The sequence below is a fragment of the Tasmannia lanceolata genome, unplaced genomic scaffold (genome assembly GCF_043159265.1).
Source record: "Tasmannia lanceolata isolate RefF3 unplaced genomic scaffold, GAP_Taslan_0.1 ptg000015l, whole genome shotgun sequence".
Classification (NCBI taxonomy): Eukaryota; Viridiplantae; Streptophyta; class Magnoliopsida; order Canellales; family Winteraceae; genus Tasmannia; species Tasmannia lanceolata.
In genome coordinates, this window is record NW_027518692.1 from 35,380,392 (window position 1) to 35,397,103 (window position 16,712).

Below are 16,712 nucleotides of genomic sequence, written 5' to 3' on the forward strand. Positions count from 1 at the left end.
ATATACAGGTCACCTACGTCCACATTACCCTATTTACACCTTTTTTATTTTGATTTGATTGGCTGGTGATAGCTTTCTGGTAATGAGAATAGCCTTTGACAAGTGGTTAAAAGAGTATTATATGATATTACGGGCTGATGATATTACGGGAATTTTTCAAAACTGTGTCCCTCCTTGCCAATTCTCATAGATACACTGTAGGGGCGAGCCCATAACAAAATGACAAAATGATAGGCTGCTGATAGTTGCACTACCCCGACTTGTCTTTTAGGTACGATTCCCTAAAAAAGCTCACCGAATCATATTAAGAAAGAAAAGACAGGATTAGTTAGGGTAAATATCAAAACATGGTTGAGCTGATAACACATCCCAATAAAAAACTGCACCCGAGAGTTTTCTTTCACTCTTGGAAAATTTACAGAGAAATAAATACACACGCAAGAAGAGTAGAATAGAATAAAGAAGAAGAGCGCAACATTAGAGTAATAATAATCTCTACTCAAATCACACGACAACCTCATCCAACCGTCCAAATAGTCCACGCACAAAAACAACAACAACAAAAAAAAAAGAGAGCCATGAATTAAACCAGGATTTAAGACCTTTCAATCATAGAGAAAGTGTGAGAAGAAGAGTTTCGTTGGAGTGGTTGTTGAGTGGGCGAGGTCCGACGAAAAGTTCCCGGTAGAGAAGGCGAAGAGCTCGTTGCCATCTAGGGTTCCGGCGCTGGAGGTGGTCGGAGACGGAGAAGATCCGGCGAAGTCGGAAGAAGAAGAGGGTGCAGGTGGTGCAGGTGCTTGGGAGGTGGCGTAGAAGAGGAAGGCAGAGATTGAATGGCCATAAGAGTGGACAAAACTTCAAGAAATGGATTATGGGTACTTTTGCCATGGCTACTAGATGCATCACCATCTTTTTCTCTTCTGGGTCTTTTCCAAACACTGGAATTTTGTTTCTGAGAGAGAGAGAGAGAGAGAGAGAGAGGAAGAAGTGGAATAGGCAAAGTTGGGCTATTAGTGATTGTCTATTTGTCCTCTTATTTCTACATGCCACCTGCGTCGACTAATGATTAGGATTTTGAAGAGTGGAAAAATGATACATTTGCCCCTTATCTTCCCAGGGCCACCCCTTGTAGTTGGCACATTACGAATTGGCCGTCGGCTGTCCCATGGAAAAAGGTTATTAAATTTCCCAAAAAGCTCTCACCAGCTAATTAAAGCAGAAAAGGACAGCTGGGTTTGCTCAAATATCAAAATCTATGGTTGTGTTGATAACATTTCCCAAAATTTACCCTCAAAGTAAGGGTATTTAGGTAATTTTATTAGAGATCATTGGGTGACCCACATGATTTTGCATCAATGCGGCACATATATATATATATATATATATATATGATAGGAGCTAGGGCTGCAACTCGGGTCAGGCCCCTTCAAACCCGAGAAACATGAACCCAACCCAAACTATTTTCAGGTCGGGTAAAACCTGACCCAAGTTGCAGCCCTAATAGGAACCAATCGATCCAATCACAGACGTATAACAAAACGTGAATTTGATGAATAATTTATAAGTTTCTCATATATTATTTGTAAATTTCATGAGCAAAATTCAGAACAAAAAAAACCTTTAGGCCATGAATGTGAGTCCAAAACTGATTATTGGACTCAAAATTGAAAGTTTTGAACTCAATCCGTTCCCCAAATCCAAAGGCCCTGTTTGTTTTGGATTTTGAGATCAAAATCAAACTTAAATTTGAGTCTAAAAAAACAGCGAAAAAAAAAAACTCTACTCCGGATTTTTAAGGTGCCAATTGTCATGTTGCTTTTTGAAGCAACCTAACTGATGGCTTTTTTATTTTATTTTAAGAAGTTATCAAAATTTCTTTTCCTTTAAAAAAAATGATCAAAATACCCTTTTCCAAGTCAAACCTCCATTGTTTATATCCAGTAGATCCAACCATTCTCAATTTAACCCAGGTAAGACGGAGTCGACTCGGGCAAGAGGGTAAAAAAGAGACTTGATTGATCTTGATGGTTTCTGACGGTATTGGTAAGTTTCCACATGGTATCAGAGTCAAAGGTCTCGAGTTCAAACCTCCTTGTTATAAAAAATCCACATGCCTCTACATGCCCCCAACAAGTGGGGCCACACATGAGGGGGAGTGTTAAAGTATAAAAGATTAAGTACTGCCTTTCTCCAACAGCTTAAGCTTTTGGAAAGCTTGGTAAGTTTCCACAGAACGGTTCATTTAACATTGTTCTTTGCCTTTTAAACTCAACGAACAATTGACGATTGACTTAGGGAGTTTTTTAAAGTGTTTCATACAGTTTTATAAAATTTGAGTCCAACCCAATTGCGAGTCGAGAGGTTGAGCCCAATTTCTATATCATTGATGACCCAGAAAAGTAGAAGGGGTCTTTATTCAGCATGATACCAAGGTCAATGGTAGACAGTAGATTAGTAGATCATCTGCCTTGATCACCACATATGCCCGGCATACCTTGTGAAATCCATTGATGTGCCCTCCAAATTTGCATGATTTTCTTCGGAGGATGAATGCGATAAACCCCAATTCATTAAAGAGGGGGTTTTGTATCTAGCACAAGAGGTAGCTATCCAGAGCATCTCAGTCCCACTGTGGATGACCCACAACCCAAAATTGCACCAGAAAATGCAGAACTATGCACATTTTTCATTTCTTTGCAGTCCAGATATCAGAAGGGTGGTTAAAAATTGAAATCATCACCTGATTGGTGCAGATTTTGATCAGTAAATCATCTACAATGGGACCCACCAGATTGGATGCTATGGTGAGGATGGCATGAGCAATAGAAATGTATCATCTCTGCTGGACATAAAATTACCTCATCAGAAACAGACAGAGAAACTTGGAATCAAACTTTGAACATTTTATAATCTCCATCATATGGTGCTAAGCTTTTGGAGTAACTGGCTGTTTCATGTGGTGGTATCAGAAATCCACATGCAAACCCAAAAGAGGGGGCCCCATGTGCCACGTGTAGGCCAACCAAAAAGAGGGGCCACACGTGCGGGGGAGTGTTAAAGTATAAAAGACTAAATAACGCCTTCTCCAACAGGTTAAGCTTTTCGAGTAACTGGTTGTTTCACAAATTGTTTCAAAACGCAGGTGCAGGTCAAAAACTGGCCAAAGCAAATCCTAGTCAACTCGGAGTGGCACGATCATGTAATCAGTTGATGTGGTCAAAACTCAGGAGTCATAATTTTCCATTGACTTTGGACTTTGGAGTGCAAGACACAGATTCGGAAGAGAACACAGCCAAGGTAAAAGGGAGTTGACTCGGGAGAGTCAACGATGACATACGGGAGTTTTGAAACTATAGATGCTATTCCATGCCGATAAAAATGATCCCCCCACTGAAAGGCGTTTATCAGATGTATTTGCGGCTATCAGATTGGATATAAAAATAACCAACATCATGTAATGCTTAAGCTCAAAATAACCGACCAATGTTGGTGATCGACCACACAACCACTCAAGCAAAACATTATTATTTTGTTAAACATGTCAAGCAACACATTATAACAACATGATAATCACATATGACTTCTCACAGTAATTTTACTTAACTATTCAAAAAGAAAAAGAGGAGTGATTTTACATAAGTATTCAAATAAGTAGAGGATGTACCTGTGATCAGATTTGGCAGCACCAGTATGCCAAGTGCTCATCCTTGCGCTGATTACTCACAAGACCACCACATTGTAAGCATATGAAGCTGCTTCCATCCGAAAAAGCATCCAGCATTATTTGTTGTCTGCCACTTTTTGCGAGTATAGAGGTTCCATCAGCATCAGGCATCGGAGATGTGCCCCGTGTATCAAATGGCACTACTTCAGAATTTACAGGCTGGGCTTCAGCAATGGCACACTCGGCAAACAAGGAAGCTAGCTCATCGGCGCCAGCATTCGCTTGCAATTTGTTTCTATAAAGCTCGCGTGCGCGGTGCAAGGTTTGGAAAACAGCAGTATCTCCACCACTAGATCTCATAGCCATCACCACCTGTTTAGATGGGTAGTAGTAATATTAGCAAGGAGAAATTGAAAGCAAAGCATCCGAATGCATTAGATATCCTCTAACAAGGACTGTTTTTTTTTTTTTTGAAAGATAGCCAATTTATAAAGTACGAATTTCCGTCTTACATAAGTCCTATAAAGTGGAAAATAATGTAAAGAGGATACTGATAGAGAGACAACTTGAAATCTTGCAGCCAGCTTCTAATCCTTTTGAAGGTGGTATTTGGCAAAAGTGTGTCCTTAATTTTTGTTATCACAAGATTTTATTAATGAGAAAAACAGATTACAAATTACACTAACGGTAAAGAATGTTCCAAATAAGTTACTTGCCTATTTACAGCTTGTCTACGCTCTCGGGTAACTGATTTCACACGTGGTGTGACAAAAAATTGAAACGGAAATCACTCACAAGTCACAAGGTCTCAGATTGCGTTCATAATATGCATGCTGCCCTCCATGGACCCAATCTACTCTTTGGGGCCCATTTGAATATTTTCATTAAGCCAATAGTAACGCCCCATCTAGTCTATCACATAAAGATAAAGGCCATCAACCTTCTGTTAGAGATCTACTCTGCTTTATTATAATATTTGATCCCTAACAAGACCTGAGAAGTGCAGTATGACCTCTCCTTACTCCAGAAATTGAGCTTAATAGAACATTTTTAGATACCTTCCATAAGGACTTTCTCTTGGTCCACCTTCCTAGAAATAATACACTAGAGCTTCAAGGTATCTTTCGAAACCATTCAGGAGAGGAACTCAAAATGCTTCTCTTGACCGTGTGATGTGATGGATGCAAATGAAGCGGAAGCACAGCCCCTTCTCATGGGTTTACACATTTTTAAGGAACAACTCGGAGGCACTTGCATCATGGAAGGCGACTCAAGGAACGTGATTTCACTTACTGAAAAAGCCAGGCGTCTAGCTCCAATTATTCTCAAAATTGTAGATTTGTGCAATGCGAGCAACCCTTCCCTGCATCATCGTCTGAGATCGGGGAGAGGCGGATTTTTTTGGCTAAGGAAGGAATCGAGCCTGCTTCAGATTTCATAACCATCAGCAATGGCTTTCCTATTGTTTCAGCTTTTATATTTTTCTGTTTTCACTTTTATTTATATCAAGGACACCACGTTCTGTTTTTGTATTGTTTCTGAATTTGGAATCCATATATCTTCAAAAAAAATAATCGCATGAGATTTTACTCCACCAAGTGTCATTCTCACCACAGCCCCATGCAAAATCGTGCACCTTATACTTTTTTAGCCTCCCTATTGGTGCCCCATCATCTTGGAATAATGATCATCATCTATTTCCTTCCATATCTGAGACAAGATGACAAAAGGATACACAGTGTGAGTAAGAAGATTGAATGATCTGACTGACCAACCTCCAAATTGCCCCTTAATTCTTGTGTTTGGTTCTTATCAAATACCTAAAGTTTACCTGCCTAAAATAAACATGGGATCGAGATGAAATAAGAAAATAGGAAAATGGATATAAGAAGGAAAAGAAAAAGTACTACTGTATTAAGGAGAAAGCGAAAAGTGATTAATGATTCTAATCAGCCCTTAATCAATATTATTAATGTAAGCCCACATATGCAAAAATTACAAGTATAACCCACACTATAACAAGAGTAAAATGCCCATGCATGCCAAACATAGAAATTGAACACAAAATGAAGCAACCAATTCCATGGCAAGGCCAATAGTAAACTTGGATGTGTAAATGCCTTAGTATCATCGGGTTAACAATGCATTATAATCAATTTATTTTATACTCAGTACAAGAATGGTCACACTGTTTATATTTACAAACGGATATTATTAATGAAACAAAAAAAAGTAAAATTATACCAAGCACAGAGGATGTCCACCACATAACTTGCCTACCTACACTTGTCTAGCTGAAGTGTTTGTTAAATAATTGGCTTTACACATAGCATGACAAAAGATACAGCAATATCACTCACAAGAATCCAAATCATGTCCATAATATCCATGCTAACCCTCATGGACCCAAGCTCCTCTTTGTGGCTCATTTTGATTACATTCTATGTTGCATAGATTCGGATTCGTGTGTCGGGATCCGACACAGATTCGAGGTGTCATATTCGGCAAACCCCAAAAGTAGGATTTGGATTCGGTAATTTCTAAATAAAATAAAAATTTAAAAATAATATATATATATATATATATATATATATATATATATATATATATATGAGAGAACATTTCCTACACACTTGTGTAGGTAAGTTACCTACACACTAGCTTAAAATACAGTGGGGGCCCACATTGTTTGGGTGATCCAAACAATTCATTTGAATGGTCCTCACATAGATAGGGTGTCCACAAAAAATCAGATCCATAGGATCATCCCAACCCTACGATTTGTGGAGGTAAAATGGACGTGTATAAACCTTCACAAATTAGTCCATTTTTTGCCTCCATAGTTTGAATGGTTAGGATGATCCTATGGATCTGATTTTTTGTGGACACCCTATCTATGTGAGGATCATTCAAATGAATGGTTTGGATAACCCAAACAATGTGGGCCCCCACTGTATTTTAAGCTAGTGTGTAGGTAACTTACCTACACAAGTGTGTAGGAAATGTTCTCTCTCTCTCTCTCTCTCTATATATATATATATATATATATAGAGAGAGAGAGAGAGAGAGAGAGAGAGAGAGAGAGAGGAAAGTGTTGGTGAGCTTAAGCTCACCAAACTTATGGTGAGCTTAAGCGCCCAATCACATTGGGGCTACTTTGTTAGGATGATCCAAAGCATTCATTCGAAAGGCCCTTACATAGATGGGGTGTGTACCAAAAATCAGCTCCATAGGATCATCCTAACCCATCCATTTGTGGAATTCAAAATGGACAGACATTATTTGTCCACAAATCTGCCAATTTTTGTCCTCCACAAATTGAGGGGTTAGGATGATCCTATGGAGCTGATTTTTGGTACACACCCTATCTATGATAGGGCCTTGCAAATGAATGGTTTGGATCACCACAGAAAATGTGGGACCCATGTGATTGGGGCACTTAAGCTCACCATAAGTTTGGTGAGCTTAAGCTCACCAACACTTTCCTCATATATATATATATATATATATATATATATATATATATATATATATATATATATATATATATATATATATATATATGAGGAAAAGGATTGTGCGCTCGAGCGCCCCTAAGCTTAGGTGCGCTCGAGTGCCAAATCACATGGGTCCTACATTTTTTGTGTTGATCCAAACCATTCATTTGCAAGGCCCCATCGTAGATAGGGTGTGTACCAAAAATCAGGTCCATTGAATCGTCCTAACCCCTCCAAAAGTGGAGGGAAAAAATGGGCAAATTTGTGGACAAACAGAGTCTGTCCATTTTGACCTCCACAAATGAATGGGTTAGGATGATCCTATGGAGCTAATTTTTGGTACATACCCCATCTATGTAAGGGCCTTTCAAATGAATGCTTTGGATCATCCTAACAAAGTGGGCCCACATGAGTTTGGGGCACTCGAGCGCACCTAAGCTTGGTGCGCTTGAGCGCACAATCCTTTTCCTCACTCTCTCTCTCTCTCCACTCTCTATATGTGTGTGTGTGTGTGTGTGTGTGTGTGTGTGAGAGAGAGAGAGAGAGAGAGAGAGAGAGAGAGAGAGAGAGAGGAGAAGCAGTGAGTTAGGGAAGAAAACTCCCCCTCACTAATGTATTTATATAAAGAGAGAACATTACAAATGACCACTATGCCCTTAGACATCTACATGACATAAACATACATCTAACACTCCCCCTCAAGTTAGAATGTAAATGTCAAACATTCTTAGCTTGCTACAAATGTCACTCAATTTTGCTTTGGCTAATGGTCTGGTCAACATATCAGCTAACTGGTCCACAGATCTAGTAAACACTGTGCATATCTCCTCTTTCTGAATCCCATGGCAGATAAAGTAGCAATCGACCTCAATGTGTTTGGTCTTCTCATGGAAGACTGGATTTGTGACAATGTGGATCGCAGCCTTGTTGTCACAATATAACTGAGAAGGAAATGATGGGGGGAAACCGATTTCTGACAAAAGAGAGCATAACCAAATAAGCTCTCCACTTGTGTGGGCCGTGGCTCTATATTCGGCCTCTGCACTGGATTTATATATAACATCCTGCGTCTTACTTCACCATGACACAAGGTTGCCTCCTACAAAGGTGCAATATCCTGGGGTAGATCTCCTGTTAGTTGGAGATCCTCCCCAATTTGCATCTTTGTACCCTTATATCTTCTGATGCCCACACTTCTTAAACAACAAACCTTTCCCTAGAGCACTTTTTAAGTATCGAAGAATTTGAAGTACAGCTCCCAATGTGAAGTACGAGGTGGGCTCATATACTGGGTGACAACGCCAACAACAAAGGAGATGTCTGGGTGAGTGACTGTGAGATATATATATATATATATATATATATATATATATATATATATATATATATATATATAAGTTTACCGACCAATCTTTTGTATCTGCCAGGGTCATCTAATAAGCCTCCCTCTTCAGGAAGTAGTCTCACATTCGAGTCCATGGGACAGAGGCAAGTTTCACTCCAAGATAACCTTTCTCTTCAAGCAAGTCCAAGGCGTATTTCCTCTATGAGAGGGAGATACCCCTGGTGGAATACGCTACCTCAATGCCAAGGAAGTACCAAAGACAGCCCAAATCTTTGGTAGAAAATTCTTTTTGCAAGAAAGACTTCAACTTCTTGATCCCCACTGAATCACTGCCAGTAATGATAATGTCATCAATGTAGACTATCAATAGCACACAACCAGCTGCAGACTGATGGCTGAAAACAGAGTGATCAATTGCACTTTGCTTCATGCCAAAGCGCATAATAGCATCACTAAACGTCCCAAAGGACCCAAACCATGCTCTAGGGGACTGCTTCAGGCTGTAGATGGATTTCTTCAACCGGCATACGGATGATGACATCTCCCCCTGATCAACATAGCCAGGAGGTTGCTCCATGTACACCTCCTCCGTGAGTTCACCATGAAGGAAGGCATTCTTGACATCTAACTGGTGTAGGGCCCATCCATGATTGACAGCAAGAGAGAGGAGAATAAGAGCAGATGTAATTTTTGCAACCAGATAGAACGTCTCACCATAATCCACGCCAAAGGTTTGAGTATAACCTTTGGCAACCAAATGCGCCTTAAGGCGCTCAACCCGACCCTACCGAAGATAGTTTCTTGGGTTGGGTCGGGCCGGGTCTGGTTTTTATTTTTAGCGTAGGATAGTGACTAATTTTAAAGATTGTACCAAGAAAACAAATTTTGTTTTTGAATGATACCAAGAAAATAAATTTTGACACCAAAAATCTCTAAAATTTAGTCATAAATTGTATAAATTTAAGGAAACTATATTTTCACATCACAAACATGATCACCTTAATGAAAACAACTATATCACTGGAGAAATAATTTGCTATGGTTTTTTTTAAGACAAACATCAATTTGATTAGAATATAAGAGATTTTTTTTTACAGAAAGTTGTTTACAATTACATAGGAACATTGCTAGTTCTTTGCTCTAATCCCTCTTGTTTCTTGGCCTTCTCTTTCTTTAGAAGGTAGATTTGGTCTACCTCTGGTGTTGCTTCATTCTGAAGTTTATTTCCTCAATCTTTTTCATTAATCTATCATTTGTAAACATGCCAAGGAAGACCCTATGGATTGTTTCCCTATGTTATTTAAGAGATATTCAAGAAAGTTACACTACACCTATATGAGTCGGGTCGGGTTTCGGGTTTTTTTCCTTTAAACCCGACCATACCAAAGACCCATGATTTCTAAACCCGACCTATGTTATTTTCAGGTCGGGTCGATGGGGGTCGGGGTTTACCCGACACAAGTTGCACCCCTACTCAAAACCATCAAGTATACAAGCAGTAAATGGAAAGATGGGTAGGTTCTCCGGTCTACACTGCTCTTCTACACAATGCATAGAGTTCACATCTACGCTATTAATATTTTCCCAAGAACTCAGATAGCTTGCAGAGAGGAAAATTCCAGAAGAAATTTCTGACACAGAAAATCTCAGATGCAGAAATTTTGTGGGCCGGCTCTTCCTTAAGACAAGAAATTACCAAACTATTGGAGTTCACTGCAGGCCCATTAGAGAAGCTTAACTCAAATCTGGAATTAATTCAGTAATGGGAGTTACTGAAACTTCAGAAACCGAAGAGGTCTGAAACAATAACAAACTCTTAAAACATAGGAGACTTCAGCTTTCAGAAACTTGAATAGCCAAAGTGAAAATTCCACGTAGTAATAGTCAACTAAATTCAACTCCACATGATGATAAGCTTTCTCCGTGTCTATTTTGTACACCACACCAGAAATTCCCTTCCCGATTCCAAGGTTCCAAATATTCATTGGAAATGGTCATGCCATCAAGAATCTATCTTTCACAAAGGGTCCATGGAAAAGTGAAATAATCGAGCTCATCAATTTCCTAAGGCGACCTGCTAAGGTCTTGGCTATGATCTTAAGACAAGAAATTACCAAACTGTTGGAGTTCACTGCAGGCCCATTAGAGAAGCTTAACTCAAATCTGGAATTAATTCAGGAATGGGAGTTACTGAAACTTCAGAAACCGAAGAGGTCTGAAACAATAACAAACTCTTAAAACATCTTCAGCTTTCAGAAACTTGAATAGCCAAAGTGGAAATTCAACGTAGTAATAGTCAACTAAATTCAACTCCACATGATCATAAGCTTTCTCCGTGTCTACTTTGTACACCACACCAGAAATTCCTTCCCGATTCCAAGGTTCCAAATATTCATTGGAAATGGTCATGCCATCAAGAATCTATCTTTCACAAAGGTTCCTTGGAAAAGTGAAATAATCGAGCTCGTCAATTTCCTAAGGCGATCTGCTAAGGTCTTGGCTATGATCTTATGCACACCATTAGGAAGACTAGAAGGTCTAAAGTGTTTCACCCCATTAACCCCATTAATCTTGGGAATCGAGGCAGTAAAAAGTAGCTTTTAGACATAGATTGAGCTCACCCCATCTATGAAACTTCCCCATCACCTTCATTAAGTCATCCTTAACGAGAGCCCACAAATCCTCGAAGAAATCCATTGTAAAACAGTCAAATCCTAGCACTTTGTCACATTTTATATAGAAAACCACCCAAAAGACAAGCACTTAAAAGAAAGCCCACTAATTAAGGCTGTCCTCCACTATCAATATGAGACATCCATTTGTAGAAATTAATGATTAGCTCCATTCTAGTCTCTTTCTCAATAATTTGCCCATTTGCCCAAATTCCTCTAATAGTATTCCCCTGTTATCTAGCTATGAAAGAAAGAAGTATTTATGCCTCCTTTGAGCCACAAGGCTTTGAAGCATTTGCCTCCAGCTTTTTTCTTCCCAAACAATAACTTTGTCAAACTTCGCACATAGCTTAGCATGTCTAGCGAAAAGAGCTTCAACGACTTGCCCCCTTTCCGCTTCCTCATCCATGGCCTTTAAATTAGTTTCAAGCACGTCTTTTTTTTTAATGGATCCAAAAGAAGACACCTTCCACTCTTCAAATTTACCTTCAACAAATTGAAGATGTTTGGCTAATCTTAATCCTTCCCAACCTTGAAAGTCACTTTTTCGCCACAAGTCCTTGAAACCAAACATTGTTAAATTTGAAAGGAGCTAGGAGGCCTCTAGCCACAAACTGATTAAGACATATCACGGAATGATCCGATATAGGCCAAGGATAAGCCCCTTGAAACAGATTTGGAAAGTGATCCTCCCGATCCATGAAAAACGAAAAATCTATCAAGGCCATTACAAGACGTGGTCTATTGTTAGTCCAAGTGCAATTCGTGCCTTTCAAGAGAGGATCAATCACCCTTAATTTGTTAATGACGGAGAACCTTGTCATACTAATGGAAACTCTATTCGGACCCGTTTTCTCCCCCAAAACGGATAGTGTTGAAATCCCCTCTAATGCATCGGGGACTGCTTACCTATCTTTGAAGTTAATAAAATATGATAAGTTTTTTACTATTTATGGGCATTACTATGATTTGATAATTGCACAAACTCACCTTGTCTTTGACTATTTAACCAGTTGTGAAAGGTTATCAAAATTTCCAAGAAAGCTCCCATAAGCGAATTACGAAGAAAAGAAAAGGTGAGTTAGTGCGATTATCAAAACATTGTAGAAAAGGTGTGCAATTCCCTATCTAACAAAAATAAATAAAATAACTAATTTTTGAAATGGAAAATTAGGCCATAATGACATATAAATTAATTGAAGCTAACATGTATATTGTATACATGAAAATATATTTGCCATTTTTTTGCAAATATAGCTTAGCCATTGTTTTAAAGGATTTTCTATGAAATTAAAATAACTCATTTTTAAAATGGAAAAAATTGACTTTGGCATTCATTAGATCAAGTAGGAATAACTTACATATAACAAATGGCAACTGATATTGGCTCTGCAATGTTTTGATAATTGCACTAACCCACCTTTTCTTTTCTTCTTCTGGGACCTTTCTTGGAAATTGTGATAACCTTTGACAACTGGTTAAATTCTCAAAGGCAAGGTGAGTTTGTACAATTATCAAAACATGGTATTGCCGATATTAGTAGTCTAATAAATTAGACTCACACATGTATGATTAGTTTTTATTCGAAAAAATTATTTTTTCTCAATTTTTAAAATCATGAAATTTATAACATAAAAACTATTTCACGTAAACAATGACATACCCTGGGAACCATGCAACCCCCATCCTCATCAACCAAAATTGCTAAATGCAAGGCTTCATCACAACCTTTCATTTTAACCATCAAAGATATGCAATCAACCTTGCCCATAAAATCAGAACTTATTAGGTCATCAGAACTATGAAGAATTTAATATCATAGCTTACTATGTTCGTCAAAATCGATCTATAATTAAGTCATTCAGGTCCCCTTAGTTTGTCAAAAGTTATGATCAAACCCATTATCAAAGCATCTGGGTCCTTTCGGTTTGTCGAAAAATGATAAAACTGACATAATGGTTATTCTATGCTTCTCACTTTCCTATCAACATCAGACCACTGGTCCGTTTTTTGAGCGGCGCTTTACGGTTTCGAACTTCTCCGTTCGTCAAAATCAAAGTATTGCCAAAACATATGGCCCTCGATTTGTTGAGGACCATGATCAAATCCACTATCGAAGCAGTTGGGCCTCACTCGTTTGTGGAGAAATGGTGAAACAGACATCATGCTTGCCCGTGTTTGTCATTTTCTCATAGACATTGGACCTCCGGTCCATTTTTTGAGTGGATCTTTACGACCTCAGAATCTACTCCATTCATCAAAATGAATCTATTATCAAAAAATTGAGGCCCCTTGATTTGTTGAGAAATATGATCAAACCCATTATCAAAGCATCAGGATTTGTGAAAAAATGGTGAAATCAACATCGTAGTTAGCCCATGTTTGTCACTTTCCTATCAACATCTGATCTCCAACCCGTTTTTTAGCAGGGCTATATGACACCCACGTTATATTGGTTTGTCACCCTCCTTGTGCCATTATGATCACTATGACACATAGTGTGGAATCTTTTGTAGATATTTCATCATCAATATCCTAGAGAGAGCAACTTCATTCTCGTACCAGAAACTAATTTACCATGGAGAATTATGATATAACATCACCAATTGTTTCCGCTGAAATTTTGAATTTAGGCAGAAACGGCTCCCGGGACGAAGATCTGCAACCTGTGCGCACTAACGAACGTCAGAAAACCCCCGGAGTTTGGACTCCTGGGATGCTCTCTGATGCTTAAGTCAGCAACGGCAACGAATACAAAGGCTAAGCTCTTTGAAGGCTCAACGAAATCAAATAATGGCTCTCGAGATCCGTACCATTGAGTTTTTGAGTCATTAGCCAATTATGAAAGTTGCCTCTCTGGGACTCTCCTAATTGACTGGCTTTCTTGGAATCTCAATTTTCAAGATTATTCTATGGCGATTATGATTTGAAGTCGTAGTTTTAGGGTTTTTAGGTCTTTCACAAGAGCTGTGAAATTACCCTTCTGTCTCTGGGTTGCTCAGGGCCATGCATGACACATGTCCATCTCTGATTGGGTGCCGATTTTTACCCCCAACACATGCCCCCCACTTCCTTTGGTCGGTTTGGGCCAAGGAAGTAATAGTGCACCTTGGCCCCGCAAGTCGGCTTGATGATGGAAATTGGCTAGTGAATGAAGCTAGCTTCCAGTTCGGCCTTGGTAGGTTGGCTCAGAACTTATTCCCGAAAGGTCTCTACCTCGACTCCATCAGGTTGGCCAAGGTATCTCACTGACGCTAGGTTTGGGATACAAACACCTCGGTTCACGTAGCTCTACGAAATCTCTTCATCAGTACATGTCAGCAAAAGTAGCTCGTATTACTTTGATTGGGATGCTTTTCTTTCCGAAAGGTCTCTACCTCGACTCCATCAAGTCGGCCAAGGTTCTATACTAATGAAGTGGGTAGGAGGGGGGGGGGGGGGGCATGTGTTGGGGGTAAAAACCAGTGCCCAATCAGGACGGACATGTGGCACATGCGGACCCAAATGCGCAGGAGCAAATGGGTAATTTCACAGCTCTTGTGGAAGCCCTAGAAACCCTAAGTGAAAGCCTAAAGCTGCAGCTCTGAAACGCAGTCGTGACAGATCAACTTGGAAACTTGGATGTCCATGAAAGTCGGCTAATTAGAAAAGAGCCCGAAGAGGAAACTTTCGTAACTGACCAGGACTTGCTCTGTATAACGGGGATCAAGGCTCAAAGGTACGGATTCGAAAACCATTCTCTTGTTTTCGCTGACCCTCTAGATAGCTCAGCCTCCGTATATGTTGCCGTTGTTGACTTAAGCATCAAAGAGCCTCCTCGGAGTCCAAACTCCGGGTGGTTTTCTGACGTTCGTTCGTGCTCACAGGTTGCAGACCTTCGTCCCGAGTGCCATTTCAACGACAACGACGGCTGGAATTTAGCTGCAACACAATATTCAGAGATCTTTTTCTATTACTCATGAAATATAGTAATCTTCCATTAGCGCTAGATATTTGTTGTGTGTTCATTTACATTTCTTTATATCATACAACGGAATTTCCTCACACAACATGCTACAATTTTCACATGTCAGTGGTAATTTGCGTGTGGGTGTTTTCACAGCAATTTCTTCAAGAACTGTCACCAACCCATATGTAATTACAAACAGCTGAGAAACATTAAAGGGAAGGGTTACCTCCAACTCTTTAGGTCTGAGGAAAGCCAATAGACAATAATTTTATAGTCATTCTTAGATTGTCAGCCAAACAAAAGGGGTAATTCTACCGATGCCTTCATTAGCATGAAAAATATCCAAGAATAAACAAAGAACAGATCCTATCAAGAAATCATAGAGTAAAATATCTTGGAAACAATCTATTACCAAATTCAGATGCAGGGAGCTGTGAATGAAAACAGGAGATAAGAATGCAGGATATCACGTTTTAGAAAGAACCCAATTCTTGGAATTTCCCAAATCGTAAGAAAAGCATAAGATGAGAGAGGAAAAAATAGGTTTTTTTTTTTTGGGTTACCGCTTGCAGAGCTAGAGAAGGCTTTCCCTGGCTTATGAGCTGCCGAGCCAACGAGAGCAAACCCGCAATTTTCTCGTCAGGGTTTGACGTTTCACCTCTTGCAGTCTCCATCTCCATCGTATCCATGATTCCGACTAAATTCTCCGATGGCACACCCCTAATTTTAATGGCCGCGCATTTGCGATGTTTCTACTTTCTAGCAGATTCCTCCTCTCTATAGGCTCTCATATCATAATATATAGGGAATTTAATTGCAAGAGGGCCCCTATTTTCAAGTTTTATGTACAAAATCATCCCTTACTCATGGTTATTTGTAAAGAAAGCCTCCTAGTTTTTACTATTTTTTAAAAGTTAAAGTGATATATTCACCCCCTTGTCCTCCTTGGGACTTGGGACCAAGGTTTAAAATTTCGGTTTCGGTACCAGATTTGGACCGAAATTTCGGTGGAATATTAAATTAATATAAAAAAAACAGATTTTTTGTGTCAAATTTCGGAAAAATCGAAATTTAAACCGAAATTCTGAAATTTCGGCTGAAATAAATGACCATTTCGGTTTTGTGTGGTGTCGGTGTCGGTCTCCACCGAAATCCGAAATTTTGGTCCGAAATCCGAAATTTTGGTCCGAAATTTCAGATTTCGGTCGAAATTTAAAACCATGGTTGGTACAGCCCCATGGCTAGATGAATATGATTTCTGATGGAGAATCAGAGATTTTATTTGTGTAAGCCCTTATAGTCCGGTATTTTTCTAAAAGAACCGTACGGCATGCACATTGGAACTGTGATCATCCTTTGGAAATAATTTTTTGGGCACAACCTACTTATGTTATGGCCCATCAAATGGACGGTTTGGATCATCCTATGGTGCAGGCCCTACAGTATGTTTAGAAAAATACGTGACTAGCTACAAGGGCTTACACCATATAATTTCTTGGAGAATCATGGTGGGGTTGACCGAAACTATAGAGCGGACCTATATACCAATATGTCTCCTCAAGTCTAAGGATATTGAATGTCCTAT

General features: G+C 39.3%; 1 protein-coding gene across 6 annotated transcripts; it reads right to left on the reverse strand.

Moving 5' to 3' along the window:
- Positions 1-373: 373 nt before the first annotated feature.
- LOC143846869 (uncharacterized) lies at positions 374-15,920 on the reverse strand. Of its 6 annotated transcripts, none has more exons than XR_013234874.1 (4): positions 15,691-15,920; positions 3,665-4,036; positions 2,741-2,839; positions 374-1,158 (listed from the first exon to the last, which is right to left on the reverse strand). XR_013234874.1 is itself a non-coding variant. In XM_077355464.1 (3 exons), exons 1-2 carry the CDS (start codon positions 15,814-15,816, stop codon positions 3,671-3,673), a joined length of 492 nt encoding a protein of 163 aa, XP_077211579.1. In that variant the 5' UTR covers positions 15,817-15,920; the 3' UTR covers positions 374-1,158; positions 3,665-3,670. The 6 variants fall into 6 exon arrangements, 4 of the variants coding, with proteins under 4 accessions (XP_077211579.1, XP_077211578.1, XP_077211577.1 ...); XR_013234872.1 differs by having other exon boundaries at positions 2,495-2,839; XM_077355464.1 differs by lacking the exon at positions 2,741-2,839.
- Between the last annotated feature and the right edge of the window lie 792 nt (positions 15,921-16,712).

Bases quoted from the DNA above. Each gene is read 5' to 3' on its own strand.
- LOC143846869 (XM_077355464.1), bottom strand. From the start codon at position 15,816: ATGGATACGATGGAGATGGAGACTGCAAGAGGTGAAACGTCAAACCCT. The intron at 4,037-15,690 runs GTAACCCAAAAA...CCATCTAAACAG, and splicing joins CTTCTCTAGCTCTGCAAGCG to GTGGTGATGGCTATGAGATC.